Here is an 18,283-nt window from a genome sequence, read left to right as displayed (position 1 = left end):
TGTGTTCTGGTGGATGAGGCTGGGTCTTTTCTTTCTGGTGGGTAGGTCCACGTCTGGTGGTGTGTTGGGGTGTCTGTGGCCTTAGGATGATTTTAGGCAGCCTCTCTGCTAATGATGGGGTTGTGTTCCCATCATTGCTAATGGATGGGGTTGTGTTAATGGATGCTAATGGATGGGGTTGTGTTCCTGTCTTGCTAGTTGTTTGGCCTAGGGTGTCCAGCACTGTTGCTTGCTGGTCATTGAGTGAAGCTGGGTCTTGGCGTTGAGATGGAGATCTCTGGGAGATTTTTGCCGTTTGATATTACATGGAGCTGGGAGGTCTGTTGTGGACCAGTGTCCTGAACTTGGCTCTCCTGCCTCAGTGGCACAGCCTTGACGCCTGGCTGGAGCACCAAGAGCCTTTCATCCACACAGCTCAGAATAAAAGGGAGAAAAAAAAGAGAGAAAGAAAGAATGAAGATAATATAAAATAAAATAAGGAAAGTTATTAAAATAAAAAATAATTACAAAGAAAAATTTTTAAAAAGTAAAAAAAAAAAAAACAACGTACAGACAGAACCCTAAGACAAATGGTAAAAGCAAAGCTATACAGACAAAATCATACCCAGAAGCATACACATACATACTCTCAAAAAGAGAAAAAGGGAAAAAATATCTATATATCTTTGCTCCCAAAGTCCACCTCCTCAATTTGGGATTATTCGTTGTCTATTCAGGTATTCCACAGGTGCAGGGTACATCACGTTGATTGTGGAGATTTAATCCTCTGCTCCTGAGGCTGCTGGGAGAGATTTCCCTTTCTCTTCTTTGTTTGCACAGCTCCAAGGGTTCAGCTTTGCATTTCGACCCACCTCTGCCTGTAGGTCACCTGAGGGCGTCTGTTCTTCGCTCATACAGGACAGGGTAAAGGAGCCACTGATTCGGGTGCTCTGGCTCACTCAGGAGAGGGGGGGAGGGAGGGGCACGGAATGTTGGGCCGGCCCGCGGAGGCAGAGGCCATTGTGACATTGCACCAAACTGTGTGTTCTTCCGGAGAAGTTGTCCCTGGATCCCGGGACCCTGGCAGTGGCGGGCTGCACAGGCTCCCAGACAGGGAGGTTGGATAGTGACCTGTGCTTGCACACAGGCTTCGTGGTGGTGGCGGCAGCAGCCTTAGTGTCTCATGCCCGTCTCTGGGGTCCGCGCTGATAGCTGCGGCTCACGCCTGTCTCTGGAGGTACTTTTAAGCGGCACCCTGAATCCCCTCTCCTTGCGCACCAGGAAACAAATAGGCAGGAAAAAGTCTTGCCTCTTCGGCAGCTCCAGACTTTTTCCTGGACTCCCTCCCGGCTAGCCGTGGCGCACTAGCCCCCTTCAGGCTGTGTTCACGCAGCCAACCCCAGTCCTCTCTCTGGGATCCGACCGAAGCCCGAGCCTCAGTTCTCAGCCCCCGCCCGCCCCGGCGGGTGAGCAGACAAGCCTCTCGGGCTGGTGAGTGCCGGTCGGCACTGATCCTCCGTGTGGGAATCTCTCTGCTTTGCCCTCTGCACCCCTGTTGCTGTGCTCTCCTCCGCGGCCCCGAAGCTCCCCGCCCTCCAACACCCGCAGTCTCCGCCCACGAAGGGGCTTCCTAGTGTATGGAAACCTTTCCTCCTTCACAGTGCCCTCCCACTGGCGCAGGTCCCGTCCCTATCCTTTTGTCTGTGTTTATTCTTTTTTCTTTTGCCCTACCCAGGTACGTGGTGAGTTTCTTGCCTTTTGGGAGGTCTGAGGTCTTCTGCCAGTGTTCAGTAAGTGTTCTGTAGGAGTTGTTCTGCATTTAGATGTATTTCTGATGTATTTGTGGGGAGGAAGGTGATCTCCGCGTCTTACTCTTCCACCACCTTGAAGCTCCTCCAGAATACTTTAATTTTGGTAAAGTCTAATTTATCAGTTTTTTATTTTGTAGAATGTAGCTTTGGTGTCACATCTAAGAATTCCTTGACTGACTCCAGGTTACACAGATTTTCTTCTGTTTTCTTCTAAAAGTTCTATGGTTTAATGTGGTTCATTTTGGGTGTGTGGTTTATTTTGAGCTAACCTTTGTGTAATAGAGTGAGATATAGGTTGAATCAAGGCCAGGACTAGGGTCAAACTCAAGCACAAAATTGAAGGAGGTATCAAAAAACTCAGTAATCAAAGCAAATTAACATTTTAATGCAATATTATAAAAAATAAGAATTAATGCATAAAATTCATGATGAGTAAAATTCCAGTGCTTTAAATAAAAATGGGATCAGTAACAGCGCTATGCCAAGCTGTATTGAAGCCCGAGGCAAAAGGAAAATTCAGTTGAACTGAGGCTGCCTTAATTTAAACTTTTGATCTTTTGTTCATTACAGGTTTTTTTGTAGGGGGGGATAGGGTGGAGTACCAGAGTGGGGAAATAGTAAACTCACTGCTGCCTTAGTGATACTTTGAATTCTGGGCTAATTCCCCGGTCCACCTACTGCTATTTAGTTTTCAGAAACCTGAAATTTAGGTTTTATAACTGCATTCAGAGGGAGAGACTGAGTGGAATGTGATCCCTGTATCTCACCCAGCACCAGGAGATTTTTTTTTTTTTTTTTTTTTTTGTGGTATGCGGACCTCTTACTGTTGTGGACTCTCCCGTTGCGGAGCACAGGCTCCGGACGTGCAGGCTCAGCGGCCATGGCTCACGGGCCCAGCTGCTCCGCGGCATGTGGGATCTTCCTGGACCGGGGCATGAACCCATGTCCCCTGCATCGGCAGGCGGACTCTCAACCACTGCGCCACCAGGGAAGCCCAGGAGATTTTCTTTTAATTAAAAAAATCATAACTGTGGTGGAAAACTATGTGAAATAAATAATGAAATTGCAGCAAATGTGCCTAGGAGGAAGCTTGAAGATCACTGCACATTTGCAAGGACGTTCACATTATAGAAAATAAATTAATGTCTTTGATCCTAGTGCGAGTCCCCTCTGCTACACTGGTGATAGGTTCCCTTCACATAAGTATGCCACAGGCAAAGCTGCTGGCTTTTGCTTCATCAGCTGCCATCTGGCATCAGGCATACGTTGCTCCGTGTCTCAATATTATCTTCCAGAGTCCATCTTGCCTACCTGAGGACCACGGCTCAACTCTCCTATATGAAAATTAGACTTTAACAGAAGAGGTTTACAACCTCCCTAAGAGTTCATTTCTATTTATGAAATCCCATACCATCATATCTTTTTTTTTTTTCATTATTTTTAGGCTCACATTCTCATGCTTAGAGCCCACATCCTTTACTCTAGTCCTCAAGGAATTGGAGAACAGCTGGTCAACATCCTCTATTTCCTTTAAGATTATAAAGTTGCTGTTCTGTCTTCTCTTGTCTAAGTGAACCAAACTTAGTTGTTGTTGTTTTAACCTTTCCTTGTGGGTCATATTTTCTCAACACTTCTGTTATCTTTGGTACTCTTCTTCTCAGACATTTCTGGATTTTCCAGTGACCGAATTGGAGTAAGGGACTCCTTGGTGCCCTGTGGGTGGGAAGGGCATTATATTCCTGTGGTGAGAACAATGTATGGCACATGGTAGGTGTTTGGTGAAAATGTGTTTGTTAATTTTGCTTTACCTTCTGTTATATTTTATTATAGTATGTTCTTATCGGGACTTACTATAATGGCCTATTCCATACCAGCTTCTCTTGTTTTTGTTTTTTGTTAATAGTTTTTTCTAATTAATTTGGAATTTCAGAGCATAAATATGTTTTCTTTTAGATTTGATGAAAGAAGTACAAATTTTAATTGTCTCCTTCTTTAAAACTTGAGATGATCTTTTTTCAGACCTACTAAAAATAGCTATGTTTTGATTTCAGTGGAGGAAGCAAGTTTACTGTGGATGCTTAAAATACTGGTAATCTAAAACTGTAATGAATATAATTTTTTTTGGTCGTTATACTGTTAATGAATATGATCTGTTTCCTGGATCTCTTTTGTAGAACACACTCTGCTTTGAAGTAAAAATTATTTCTTGGAATTTGTCACTGTATTTTATCAAAATTCTAATCTCTATTCTTCCTTAGAAGACGAATTCTGATGTGCTTATCATTTCATTTCTATTCTCATTTCCAGTCTCTTTTAAAAGAACAATTTATAAATTTAACCAGTAGACTCTTAGTTCAGGAGCAGTTATTTAGAGTCTCTATTCAACATTTTCTTCTTTGAAATAACGTTTGCTGCAGGAATCCAGATTCAAAACCTATAGTGAGTTGTCTTTTCCTATAATTATCTGTCTGACAGTGATCTCATTTGGGGAGTTACAATTAGATGAAGAACCTATCACATCCTGCTTCAGGCTTCATAAATCATTGAAGGCGGAAGAATGAGGACTAAAAGCAGGGCTTGTCCAGTTTAGTACTTTATTCCTTTTCTAGTGTCATTTAACCCTGCAACATGCTGTATTAAAAGGCATCTACTACTTATTTGGTGTCAGCAGTCTCATGGAAATGTTTTCTGTTTACTATTTTGCTTCTATTTCTAGTCCTTCAAAGCAATAGAAACAGTCAATGTTTCCCTTTTGATTAGTTAGAAACTTTTTTTTTCTTCTCTACACAAGAGTTTGGTGTTTTATTGAATTGGCATTTAAACATATCTATACTTCCTAGTATAGACATAATTGCCACGAATGGCAAAACTGGGTGAAGAATCACCTACTAGATAACACGACCCTGAAGGAGAAACATACTTGACGCTATAAAATATCAAGAAAAGAGAACTTGATTTTGCAGATATGTAAATTTTGTAGGTGTTCAAAATGACACGCTATTCTTTATAAAATGTATAAAGTATAATACAGTAATGACCAGTGCTCTGTTGTCCAAACCCAGCACCATATTACATCACACTGGTAGAAGACCAAGTGAAGGACTTATATGTCTTGTAAGATTTTCTACCACGGATTTTCCTCTCCCAACCAGAATTTGATGAACGATCTTTGGTAACAAGTTTTCCGGCTGTTCTATCAGAATTCTGGCCAGACTTTCACAGTTTATATTCGTGTGGGGAAGAAAGACTTCTATAATTAACACATGTCCCAGGATAGTGTTTTTTCCTTTTTTGGAGTGATAGATAATGCTGTGTCTTGTATGATGAGGGGTTGTGAGACCCCCAAAGGGCTAAATTTTTTAAAAGAGTATGATTTGTAAAACATCTTTACCTATACTATATTAAGACAAATAGTGCTTTACGTATCCTGTATAGTTCATCTTCGAAGATTCAGCTTTTTCTTTAATTTTTGGTTCTACATACTTGATGATTTCCAAGATCTGATCATATATATTTCTTATCTAGTAGTTAGGGATTTCAAGCTTTATCCATTTGTGCTTTGTTTATTTATATAAAGAAAAGATTTATGGTTATTATCTTTATTCCCATCTCGAACTACTTATAAATGAAGAATGGTAAAGGGGTCTGGGTCTGTGTAGATTAGATCGAGAGAGATGGCCTTAGGTACTGCTTCCCAAGCTCTTTCACAAGCTGGTCCTCATGATAGATGATAATGTGTGATATAGCAGACAAACCCACTCTTTGCTGGAACTGACTTGCCTGAGGCTCCAGTGCCCCAGGCCCCTCTCAAGCCTGCGCGGCTCCATATCTTGACACACTTGATCCATCCTGTGCCCACCAGTAGGAAGTTCTACAAGAATATTGGGAATGTGCCTCAGTAAGCGCTGCTGCTTTTTGTTTTTTTTAATTTTTGAATTTCATTTTATTTATTTTTTTTACAGGAGGTGCTTATTAGTAATCCGTTGTTGTTGTTGTTGTTTTTTCGGTACGCGGGCCTCTCACTGTTGTGGCCTCTCCCGTTGCGGAGCACAGGCTCCAGACACGCAGGCTCAGCGGCCATGGCTCACGGGCCCAGCCGCTCCACGGCACGTGGGATCTTCCCGGACCGGGGCACGAATCCGCGTCCCCTGCATCGACAGGTGGACTCTCAACCACTGCACCACCAGAGAAGCCCAGTGATCCATTTTATACATATTAGTGTATACATGTCAATCCCAATCTCCCAATTCATCCCACCACCACCACCACCCCCAGTCACTTCCCCCCGCTTGTTGTATTTGCCTTGTAGGATCCACCACTGGTGTCACTCACCCTGTGGAATCCAGCTTCCAGCCTCTTATTTGTTTCCTGCTCCCAGACTGTCATTAATAAGAATAATTACCAGATTTTTTTTTTCAATCATTATTTGTGCTTTTTTTTTTTTTTTTTTTTGCCTCTGTAAGTTCTTCTCAAATAGCAGATTGGAGCAAACTAACATTTAGTGTTTTGAATTAGAGGAAGAAAATTGTATTTAATTTTCTTACCCAAGAGACCTTCCATTTTCTCTGAGATCTTTTTCTCGTGATGAAGTTCTTTAGGCAAGTTTATTATCAGATACAGATGTGATTCATTTTGTGCCAAGGACAATTACCAGGTTCCAGATTCTTGCTGCTTGAGCAGTTACCTTAATTTTAGAGCAGAGGCTGTAAATAAACTGATTTTAATAAATGCATTTTTCCATCCGTTTGGTAGGACTTAATTTGTTAATTAGATACCAGTTTTAAAAAGCATAATCTGTGCATCTGTATCAAATATTTATGGCAGGAATAGAGCAACACTTTTCCTTGTTTGTTTGGTTTTTTTGCAGCAACCCGTACATTTATAAAAGTGCCATGGCATTTTTTTCTTTTCACCATTGAGCTTCTATCTGGTTTATCAGAGAGAGAATTGTTTGGGGCAGGGAAGGGGGAAGATTAAGAAGATTTCCAGCAAAGAGTGATAATTGCTACAAGTCTGGCCCTATGGTGGAAGTTCCTTAGAGTTGGAGGAATGTGGAGGAGGAAACAAGGATAGGCACGTGCTCACTTATAAGAGCAGAGAAAATGTCTTTAATCGTTTTTATTTGAGGGATGTCTCCATGGAGATCAGGTGGGTGTTGAGGAGTCTTATTTATTGTAGACTAAGGCTTACTCACCAGGTTTGCTTCCTGAACTTTAGAGGAATGAAACTAAGCCCGATGGCCCATGCACGCTGCAAAATCATCCAAGTTTGGGAAGAGCAAGGCTCTGGGAGGACAGGACAAATAGCCTGGAAGAGTTTAAAGATTTCCCATCTTGCTCTTCTACCTCCCTGGCTCAATATTTTAATGTGGAAAGCAGTTTTTCTTTCTCTGTGAAATAAAACTTGGGCTTGTGCAAATCCAAAGAAAATTCTTTCTCCAGTACCTTTCCATTTTCATCTGCCTTCTTTTTATTTGCTTTGGACTCGCATCTTGATCTGTGTTCTTAGTTTTGGGGATCAGCATATACATGGCCTTTCAGATGTATTGGGTAGTCCTGAGGGTGTCCACGACCGTAAGACTGCCTCTACACAAGTGTGCAAAACTGTGTGACAGTCTCCTCCCCAGACAGGTGTTAGGCTCTTTATTTGAAATTTTGGAAAATGCTCCTTCTCCCAAGGAATCACTGGGTTAGCTTATCCATTCTTGTACTATGTGACAAAAACCAAACATGAAAAAACCAGATGGAGTTTCTTTTACAGTGTGGGTCAGCAGCTGCGAAGGATCAAGAAATGGTGTTTCATCATAATCATGATTAAGATATAAAATTATGAAGGATGTTAGGCTTCTTTTAGCATGTGAAGTAGAATAAGGGTGGTGTTTAGATATGTGCATTACGGATGCCTAAGATGTTATGCAGGCATTGATTTCTTTTATAGTAACATTTGTGAACTGGGGTAGTAGTTCCTTTTTCCTTCCTTATGATTTTAGTAATACCATCTGCTTTTTAGTATAAACTTGCTAAGACTTCTCTTTCTGGGTCAGGTGGGTTTGGAGATGATTTTAAATCTGCCACATCCCTTCCTCCCCATCATCTTCTAAAACAGGCCTTTGCATAATTAGGTGGTATAAAGAAATGAGCACTGGAGTTGGGAAAACCTCCCTGCTGAGCCCAGCTCCTCTGTGTACAAGTTATGTGACCTTGGGAAAGTTACCCAGCCTTCTACAAGCCTCAGTTTCTTCTTCTTGTGAAATGGGGGTGAGATAACTAATTTTGTAGTGTTGCTGTGAGGATTCAACTACTTTAAATAACATAAAGTTGCAGATACCTAATAGTTCCTTTCCTACCATGTCCTAAAATAGAAATTTATTTCTCTCATTGATTTCCTCCTCTTCTCCTTATTTGCTTCCATGATTTCACTTAAAGTAAGTGAAACAAAACCACAGAAATAAATTATTTGGAATTTTTTGTGGCCTTTTTACTTTTGTAGAGGGGTAATTCCAAAATTCCTGTTTTGGAATCTTGACACTGCCTTTTGTACACAAAGTGCTTTCTTCTTCTCTGCCCCCCACCCCCTCTTTTTTCTCTGGTCTTCACAGAGAAGAAAGATCTCTGTGTTGAGCACATGAAAGTCTTGTAACTCCTTGTCATCTTGCTTATGATCTCCATCGCCAGTTACTGTCTCTTTGTGGCTGCTGCTAGAGCTGAGCACTTTTGGGGCAGACTGTGGTTCCTCTGCACTGCCAGATTATCTAAAATGACAGTAGGTTTTGGTTTAAAAGGCTAAACTGGGACTTCCCTGGTGACGCAGTGGTTAAGAATCTGCCTGCCAATGCAGGGAACGTGGGTTTCAGCCCTTGTTTGGGAAGATCCCACATGCCGCAGAGCAACTAAGCCCGTGCACCACAACTGCTGAGCCTACGCTTTAGAACCCGTGAGCCACAACTCCTGAGCCCGCATGCCACAACTACTGAACCCCACGCGCCTAGAGCCCATGCTCCGCAACAAGAGAAGCCACCGCAGTGAGAAGCCCGCGCGCCTCAACGAAGAGTAGCCCCCGCTCACCGCAACTAGGGAAAGCCCGTGTGCAGCAGCAAAGACCAAACACAACCAAAAATAAAAAATAAATAAATTTTAAAAGACTAAACTTAATTTTTATGGTAACATGGGGTTCAGCTTAGGCAGCTAGGGGAAGCCAGTGGTGGTCCCACGTGCTTCGGTAAGATGAAGTAGATTAGTATAAGAATAAAACCCTTTATTGATTTAATTAAGTAAATCAGTATATTAAAATATGCAGACTAACTTCAGAATCTAGTTCTTTGCAGTACAGTGGCCTTCTGCTTTCTCTTTGGTCCATGCAGATCTCCTGTCATGACATTTTCCTCTGCTCCTTTAATTCAGATGTGCTCTCTACACTTCATTTGCTGTGTCACTCAGCAAATGTGTACGTCTGAATGTGGCAAGCCCCCAGCTACAGAAGTACCTCTTCAAGAACAGAGGATGGAAGATGTCTTTGGTGGATGGTTGACTGAGTGAATGCATTCCTTCTAAGTAGTTATAGCTCATCTGTCTTCTGATAGCTCCTTGGGCTTCTAGCAGGCACGTGTCCCATTGTTGTTAAGTAAAACCCAGTATGTGTGTTTGACAAGTTAGCAGCGTGGCAGCTCTACTTGCTCCCCAGCCTCGCCGCCGTCTCAGGGGTTGTTTGGTTTGGCAGATGGCCAGCTCTCTGCTATAAGATGCATTTCCTTGACAGGACAAAGTGTGGAGCCGCATTAGCTGCAAAGTTTACGAAGGTTAGCCAAACATACACAATAAATATTAATAAACAAAAAAAGCCCACCCACCTTTGACTTTGAATTCTGTTTCTTCATTCCATGTTTTGGAATCCTTGTAATATTTGATTAATAGCCAGTCTTAGGGTAATTGAGCCTTAAGTATCTTTTACTTAAGCCAGACTGCTCCCAGAGTCTTCATTGGCTGCTTTGGCGACTCACTGCCACAGTGGATGGAGCTCTGGAATGACTGTTTAGTTCAAGCGGTCTCATTTGCCTTCTCCTTGCTTCCATGTAAAAAGCCATGTGTGTGTCTAAGGGCTTTAGAGGGTAAAAGCTGTGAACAGGAATAGAGGTGCAGTGCCCTGAGCTTGGACTCCCTGGAAAGCCATCAGACATTGGTCTGTTGGCCTGGGCCGTTGCCTCTCTCTAACATTTACACCCTCAGCATAGAGGGAGAGAGTAACAGTAACCTGCTGCCCCTGGAAACTGCCTGTTTGGCTGGGTGTCTTGGAATTTACCAGGCCTACACTGTGGATCTTTTCCAATTCTGCACCCTGCTCACTTGAAAACATATTTGAGAACCAGTAATCTTAGACTGCTTAGCCAGATCTCTAGAGAACCAAGGAAGAGAAATAACTTTAATGCTATGTCCTTAAAGTTGTCCTGGGGCGATCTGTGGGTGCTGAGATTTCTGAAGGCCCTTGAAAGCCCCTCTCACTCTCCTCCCTTGCTCTCTGGTCCTTGCACATCCCTCTTATTAGGCCCACATTGTGAGGGAGCTAACCCTACTCTGTTTGTGGGGTACTTGAGTATAATAATGATCTGGAGAAATCAAATTATCCCTCCTAGGCAGTGGTGAGTTTAAGTTGAAAATTGTCTCTACCTCCACCTAGCAAAGCAATCCATTTAGGCTTGGATGAACTGTAACTTTAAATTCATCCCTGCAGCAAACATTTATTGAGTTCCAGACACTAATCTAGGCACTTGGGATTCTTGGCTATGTAAAACAGACGAAGATCGGCCTGTGTGGAACATATATCCTAGTAGGGGAGGCAGACAATAAGCATAATTAACAGTAAACTATATAGTACTTTAAAATGGGATACATGCTGTAAAAACAAGGAAAGTAAGGGGAGTTGTGTGATGTTTTAAATAGGGTGGTCTGGGTAGTTATGACACTTAAGCCAAGACTTGAAGGAGATGAGTATTGGCTTGGATGAACTTATTCTAGGTAAGATATGAAGTTATGTATGTGACTCTTTTCATGTTTCCACATACCTGGCCTTGACCATCTGGAAATTCCCAGTGGTCTAGGCGTACTTCTCAAATTAGTCTCAGTGGCTGGCGGAGAACCTGGTAGTCAGGTTGTGCTTTGCAGACCATGAACTACTGATATACTTAATTCCATCTTACCAACCAGGCACAGTTTTATTAGGAGAAAATGTGACTTTTTATACACATGCATTCTAAAGTAAGTTTCATGAGCATATGCACAAAGCAACAACCACCCCACACCCTAAAAGCCAAACTTTGATTTACTATTTTCATCTTTTACTAAAAATATGATTTACTATTTTCAGGTTTTTCTGTTAATATTCCCTCACCGTTATAAATGTTTTATCATCTTTTAGCACTTGCTAGTAGACATTGGGTAGCAGGCCCCACAGGTTTAAGAAAAATTGTGGAAAGAAAACTTAAAACTGTGAAAACCTGCCCTTTGAACTTAGTTTTCCCCCGACGACAGGGGAAACACAACCATTCTGATTTGGTTTTCTCAGTAGAACACCTCAACGCTCTTCAGTGGTGCAGAGCTTAAGAACCACTCTTCTCGAATATCGTCAGGCATGAATTAGAAGTTCTGCAGACTCTTTTACATTTCCTTCTTAGTTTCTCAGGAATCTCAGAGTAGGAATTGCAGCCATTTAACTATATGCAATTTTTTTTGGCCAGTCAGGTGGGAGCCAGAGTTTCTATCAAAAGGGGTTGCAGGGATTCCCAGATATTCTGTCTTAAGAAAAGAGCTGGATGGCTGGGGAGAAGAAACCAAAGAAATCCAGCCCAAGTTAGATTATTTGGGAGACAGAAATTCCATGATTTGCATTTTAGTATTAGAACAGAAAATGGCAATATCTAATTGTACCCTTTTTCCCTTAGTCCTTGTACATTGCCAGGCACGTGAGAGGTTCCTGATAATCATTGAATTAATGTTTCCACTCATTTCTTGCTCTATCAGAGTGAGATCTGCAGAACCCAGCACATGCTGTTTCTGCCTACCAGCCTTAGCTTCATTTTTTCCCCCTTAATTCTATCCCTGCCATCTCTTCCACCTCTGCCCTCTTACTTCAGCAAAAATTAAAAACAGGCTGTACTTCTCACTAAGAACTTGTGGTTCTTTCTGACCCCAGAGTACCACTTATTTTCCTTACTAGTGATGAACTCACAGGCTCATAACTTCCAGTGAACCTTCTCCTAAATAGCTTTTCATTCAGGTTAATATCAAGGCTTTATATTCCATATCTCTGTTTTACTTCTGCTACTGACCTGCTGGTTTATCTCATAGATAGGGAGATATTAGTCAATGTTTGCAAATGTGTGTTGTTCCTGAAAAAGCTTTATGAGATTTCGATCTTTGTAAACTAAAAACAGTAACCACCTGGTCTCAATATGCTGTCCAGAGGGGCATATTTATTGTGTGTATAAAAGCATGAAACACTGAGATCTAAATCTGCTTCAGTGGTAAAATGAACTGAGTTATGTGGGTTCAGCATTCTAAGATGCCAGCCTCATATGGCAGCAGAGCTGGGAAAGCCCAACTTTGTGGTTTCAAGGCTGTCAGGGAAGGAGAGGAGGGATGTCAGGAAGGGAGCATCTTTTTTATTTTTATAGAGTATCACACAGATAACAAGTGATAGAACAGAACTCAACCTCAGGAACACAACCCTATGGTTTAGAAGAAAATGCCCTAAAAGTTACAGGTAGTCATCAGGGTGATTTTCAGTTTCCTAAACAAGCCATCAAAGTACCAGCAGATTTTTTTTCCATTTTTATGTGCCCTCTTTAGTTGACTACCATGCCTTTCCTTTACAGAGTGTTGTCCGCTGCCTGTGGCATCCAAAGCTGAACCAGATCATGGTGGGGACTGGAAACGGATTGGCTAAAGTCTATTATGACCCCAACAAGAGTCAGAGGTATTTCATAAGTATTGCCTGTTTTAGATGGATGACAGCAACTGAGGGAGGGTTTTCTTTTTCCACCCCCACTTTTATTTATTTCCCTCTTTGATGGGGATCCACCCTTTTAGAAAATGCAGCTGGCACAGAGTAAAGCCTCAAACTCCTAGTATTGTGCTTTAAAGAGGATTTGGATATCTCCCTTGATCCATACAGAATTCAAAGTGAAAGTTTCCTGGGGATTTGCAGTTCTTTAGCTGAAATGTTGAGTGCAAGGGGAGAAAAAGGCCTGCCCACTTTGCATACCACCCTGGACAGTGGCATTAGCAGTGATGCATGTAAGGGATTAACAGAGCAGGGAACTAACCACTTATAGGAAATGGAAACGGCTAGTCCGTTTTGTTCCCTTTCTGTTTGGGCTTTTATCAGGTGCCGGTTTGGATGTTTGGCAGGGTTGTTCTCTGCCAGCAGAGGAGGACAGCACAGCTACTTTCCCCTTCAATCCCGTGTCTGTCCCCAAATGCCAAATTTAAGCATACCAGTGTGCTTCAAGGATCCGAAAACTTCACTAGAGGCTCAGTCAGTCTCTCAGTTATTTCTCTTTTCCTTGGGCACAAAGGTAAACATGTATCACCAACCCCAAAAAAGATGGTTTTGTTTCTCTTTGTTAAGGTATAGTGAGTGATTAGCTCTTTCTTTAGAGTCAGCCGTGGCTAGCTAGTACTAAAATTCACATGCTGTATTTACTGGCGTCCCCCGTAAACCTGTTTTGAGCTCCCACGTTCTTTCAGGGGAAGGGAAACCCATCCTCTATTAGTGAATATGTATTGACTATGATTTGGCTCGGAATAGAAGCAGACAGAATTTTCTGGAGTTGGAACCTTTGCCCTATAAAATAAAGTTATATATTGTGGTCTTTAAGAACAAATAGGATTTTGTTTGTTTTTTAATAAAGAAATTGAAAATGCTAATGTAATTAGGATGAGAGGAGGGAGTGTGTTTTACTTGAGAAAATAATGAACCCCATTTGATAGCACCCTTTAGAAGATTCCTATCTTTGGAATCTTTACTTTAAGAAATTTGCTTATTTGTTTTTGTTTCTCCTGAAACGGATGCTCATTATTGCTAAGGAGAAGTGAAATGTTCTAAGCACACTTTTGGTTAATCCCACACATTCTTGGACTGTAGCCCCTTGGCAACACTGCCAAGCTGACTCAGTTCCAGATCACTTGTACTCTTGTATTTGAATTGTAGACAAATGCCACTTGGGCTGTAGACTACCTAGGTTGCTTTCATCTGAGACATAAACTAAAATTTGAACCCTATGACCTTTAGGGTGAAAAGGTTGATTAATGTTATTAATATCTCTTTAAGATCTTAATTTTAGGTTATTTCTATAGATTTTTTAAACTGGCCTTTTGTTTTCCAGTTACCTTTCTAACCCTTTCACAGAGTAGTAACCACTGACTCAGACTTGCTTTCCCATACATTTAATCTCTTATCACCAAGGGCTCCATCTGTTGCCAGTCCTTAGAAAGTCAAGGACTTGGTGAGGTGGTGTGTACAGAGCATGTTCCTGAAAGTATCTAATGCTTTTGACGTAGACTTTGTTTCTGAGACCAAATAAAGAAAATCGTTTGCTTTTACTCCTCTCAGGGGAGCGAAATTATGTGTGGTTAAAACACAGCGGAAGGCGAAACAAGCGGAGACTCTAACCCAGGACTACATCATCACCCGTAAGTTGTTAGCATGGTTTCTCCATCATGCGTCTGTCTTCTGTTCTAGTGTGCTGTTGATCTCATGGCTTTAGAGACAGAAAAAGCCCTCCAAGTTCAGGCATATGTTACAAAATACCCCTTTCATGTGTTCAGGACTGGGGGTCATATAGTAGCTAACCCCTTTAGCTTCTGTGCCCCGTCACGGAGACAGGGTTACTTCATGTAACTTTCAACCCAAAAGGGAAAAGCCTAAATTCTGTGACCATGTGATAGACTGATCCAGAGACCTTTAGATATAAAATGAACTACCTGGGGTATGATCAGAAATCTTACCAGGACAGAGCAGCTTCTCTCGGGTTTGTCACACAGCCTCGTTAATCTGGCAGGTTTTTGTTTCCCAGAGTCACAGTTTCAGACCTGTCACAGGTTGCAGCTAGGCAGGAGATCTTGGATGCAGTAGCAGTTGTCATTAGCAGATGCCCCTGTGGACTTTATCGGTGGCTCAGTCTAAAGACCAGGGGGCGCTGCACTGCTGGGTTTTCTCCCTGGTGGTTGGTCTCATCTAAGACCATGTCCCTTGGAGCTGATGATCAGTAAAGAGATCCGGTGACATTTTTTGCAAGAGTAGAAGTGTTAAAGTCGGTGTCATAACCAGTCTAACTCATGTGATTACATGCAGCCTACTTCAATTCCTGCATTCGTTTGAAGTGAAAAGCTATTTTTCCCCCTCCTAAAAATACTGTTGTGTCGTGTTGCCCGACAGAGTGACGGGTGGCTGTGTTTCAGCTCCCCTGACTCAAGGTAGGCATATTTTACTAGTGAGTGATATGGCCCTGGCCCAGGCTGGAAGTACGGGTAGAGGATAGGAGGGGTACTGGAAGTGTTTTTTAGGTGTTAACAGACATTTCTTTCATTCATATCATAAATTTCCTTTAAACCCCTATTATTCCTTTAACTCTCCCCCAGTTTTCTCTTTTAAAGGGGTTTTAATTTGCACATAAACATTCAAAGAAATTATCCTCGTACTTTTTTTGGTCAAAAAAAGATATTTGATTCTATCCCCAATAGTCTTCTCCCTCTCCACCAGAATATCACACTGTTTCCCTTTTTAATACATATTTTCTTTTATATTCTGACATTGAGCAACAGCAATTGGACAAATATTACTTTGATTTTTATTCCTTTGTCGACCATATTGAAAAGGATGAAGTCCCCATCAAGTCACCACATCAGGAGATTCAGGCACCTCCTTGCATTCAAGGCAACCTGTATCCCAGTTTCAGTGGGATAAGTGTTCCTCCCTTCCGGTTTCTCAGTGCTGTCAACTCCTCCTGAGAGGTGGTCACATTTCAGAAATGTGTGAAGTGATTCCAGTGTTTATGAGGCATCTGAGGAAACTTCAGGGCTGACAGGCAAGCTGTTGGCATTATTTGCATTTGGGTCCTATAAGAAAAAACAAGGGGCAGTCCCATTAAGTGTTTCTTTTCAAAACCACAGAAATTAAGTTTAACTGCTGCCCATGGTTTGGGAGATGGGGAGCCTCACCAATGTTTCTGTGACGGTATTTGACGGCATTTCCTGAGCGCCATTAGTTGCCAGGAGAGGTGAACAGTGAGCCTGGTCTCAAACGAAATTGGCTAATTGGTTGCAATAAGACTGTCTTTTATTATTAGATGAAGGGTGTCATTATGACTTCCATTTCATCATCATTTACTCATGCGTTAGCTGTGTTTTTGGATGGAAGGGTTATTATCATAATGAAATTTTTCAAATGTGACTTCTCGTAGCTCATGCCTTGCCTATGTTCCGCGAGCCCCGCCAGCGGAGTACAAGGAAACAGCTGGAGAAGGACAGACTGGATCCCTTGAAGTCTCACAAACCCGAACCTCCTGTAGCAGGCCCAGGTGACTGTGATCTAACTAGTGACTTGCAAAGGGGGTTGCGGGGCAGGGTGGGGTAATAGATACAGAATTTGGAAGATCTTTTGGGCCTAGATGCCTGTCTTCAGAGATTTTAATAAATAGGGGTTTTCAAACGTCTTCTTTTAGCATCGGAAGTTCTTGTGTAAAGATCTGATGCAGAAACCCAGTGCATAAACTGATGAAAATGGAGCTGCTGTGCTGAAGTAGAGAGGAAGCCCGGAGCCCTTTCTGCTTGGTCTCCAGCTAGAGCCCTTTAGGTGACCTCGGTTGAACTCTGGGGCTCCTTGGGACCCAGTGTTAAAACCACTGCTCTCAATATTGGCTTAATATGCAACACTGGGTACTTTGACCAGAATTTAGGCTGGATTAGGTTTCACACAAGGCAGAAGGTGAACATCATTTAATTCTGTGTTGATAAAATGGAGCTGCCCATTTCCCTAGAAGATGAATAAAAATCCTTAGAGTGAGTTTCTAAGAAAGTAGGTACCAGTAGAAAGCAAGGCAGCATTGGCTATCATATAGCACGTACCTTTGCTAGAATCCCGTTTTCTGTTATCACCTGCATAGTTTCCATTTGTCCTATGTTCACATGCTTAAAGTTTATGACTTGTTCATTCATGTGAACCTGAGTTCTGGACCTGTATCTGTTTGGCCTGACCCTTCAGCATTGAAAATATTTCATATACCACTCTCAGTTTTTTTCCCATTTTCTCTGCCACCATCCTAATCAAAGTTCCTAAATAATATTCTTGCCTGGATTATTGAAAAGCCCTTCTAACTAGGCACCTTCTCAAGTCTCTCTCCTCACCACCCTACCTTCGTTCATCTCACACACAGCTTTTATTCCCAATTCCTGTAGCTTTCGTATTGCTGCTGCCCTCACATCTTCATAAGCTTTACACTGTCCAGTTGCATTTCCAGAGATTGAGTTCTCTTCAGTCTGAATCTAACGCACCTTTTTTTTTTTTTTTTTTTTTTTTTTTGCGGTACGCGGGCCTCTCACTCTTGTGGCCTCTCCCGTTGTGGAGCACAGGCTCCGGACGCACAGGCCCAGCGGCCATGGCTCACGGGCCCAGCGGCCATGGCTCACGGGCCCAGCCGCTCCGCGGCACGTGGGATCTTCCCGGACCGGGTCACGAACCCGTGTTCCCTGCATCTGCAGGCGGACTCTCAACCACTCGGCCACTGGGGAAGCCCCTAACGTACTTTCGAACTTTACACTTCACCTCTCTCCTACTCTGATCTTCTCACATGACTGTTGGTTCATTCCTGCCCCCAAATGCCCAGTGAACTTGCCTCTTTCTGTACTTTTGTATTTAAACCATTCTGCTCATTGAAAATAACCTTCTCTGTCTTCTGAGTTCTCCCACATTGGGTTTATCTCTTCCTACAGACCCCCTCCCCCCACCAGATCAGCCTGAAGAGCTTTCTGCTTCCTCACCTTCCACTTAGTTACTGGCCATGCGGATTCTTTGGCAGTTATTTCCTGCCTTATAAAATTAATCTTTTAGTGCTACTTGACTTTTCATGTGGTCATGTGGTGTGGATTTTGTTTTTCCTTTTTTTTTTTTTAATCTTCCTAAAAAGTCATACATCTTCTGAGTACTGGGAACCAGGCTGGCAGTTGGGGATCCAGTGGGGAACACATTCCTGCCCATGTGGAGCTTCCTGTCTAGAGCAATTACAGTACAGTAAAATAATGTGAATCAGTTTGTTCATCTTGTTTTCTCTCCTACAAGGTACTTGGCAGATGGCAAGCCCTAAGATATGTTTGTTTAAATCTAAAATAGCACCTAATGATCATTGGTTATTTTTATTAGTTGAATTTCATGTGTTCGTGCCTGAGGAATTTTTTAAGGCATACACATGGCGAACTATTTGTATTTCTTCCTACATTGGTGTCATT

The 18,283-nt window shown here is 42.2% G+C and overlaps 1 protein-coding gene across 2 annotated transcripts in view; it reads left to right on the top strand.

Annotated features, from left to right (window-relative positions):
• The window catches only part of WDR70 (WD repeat domain 70), a 317,038-nt gene that overhangs the window by 281,458 nt on the left and 17,297 nt on the right, over positions 1–18,283 (top strand). For both annotated transcript variants that reach the window (XM_027092676.1, XM_027092675.1), the window contains 3 exons: positions 12,655–12,755; positions 14,394–14,473; positions 16,243–16,359. In XM_027092676.1, coding sequence (XP_026948477.1) covers positions 12,655–12,755; positions 14,394–14,473; positions 16,243–16,359 — 298 coding nt within the window. The remainder of the gene's footprint in view (positions 1–12,654; positions 12,756–14,393; positions 14,474–16,242; positions 16,360–18,283) is intronic.

This window comes from Aethalodelphis obliquidens, unplaced genomic scaffold (genome assembly GCF_003676395.1).
Source record: "Aethalodelphis obliquidens isolate GAN/ISIS:26980383/991018 unplaced genomic scaffold, ASM367639v1 scaffold80, whole genome shotgun sequence".
Lineage (NCBI taxonomy): Eukaryota > Metazoa > Chordata > Mammalia > Artiodactyla > Delphinidae > Aethalodelphis > Aethalodelphis obliquidens.
Note: the sequence above shows the minus strand (reverse complement) of the source record. Positions and strands in the feature narration are given on the sequence as shown.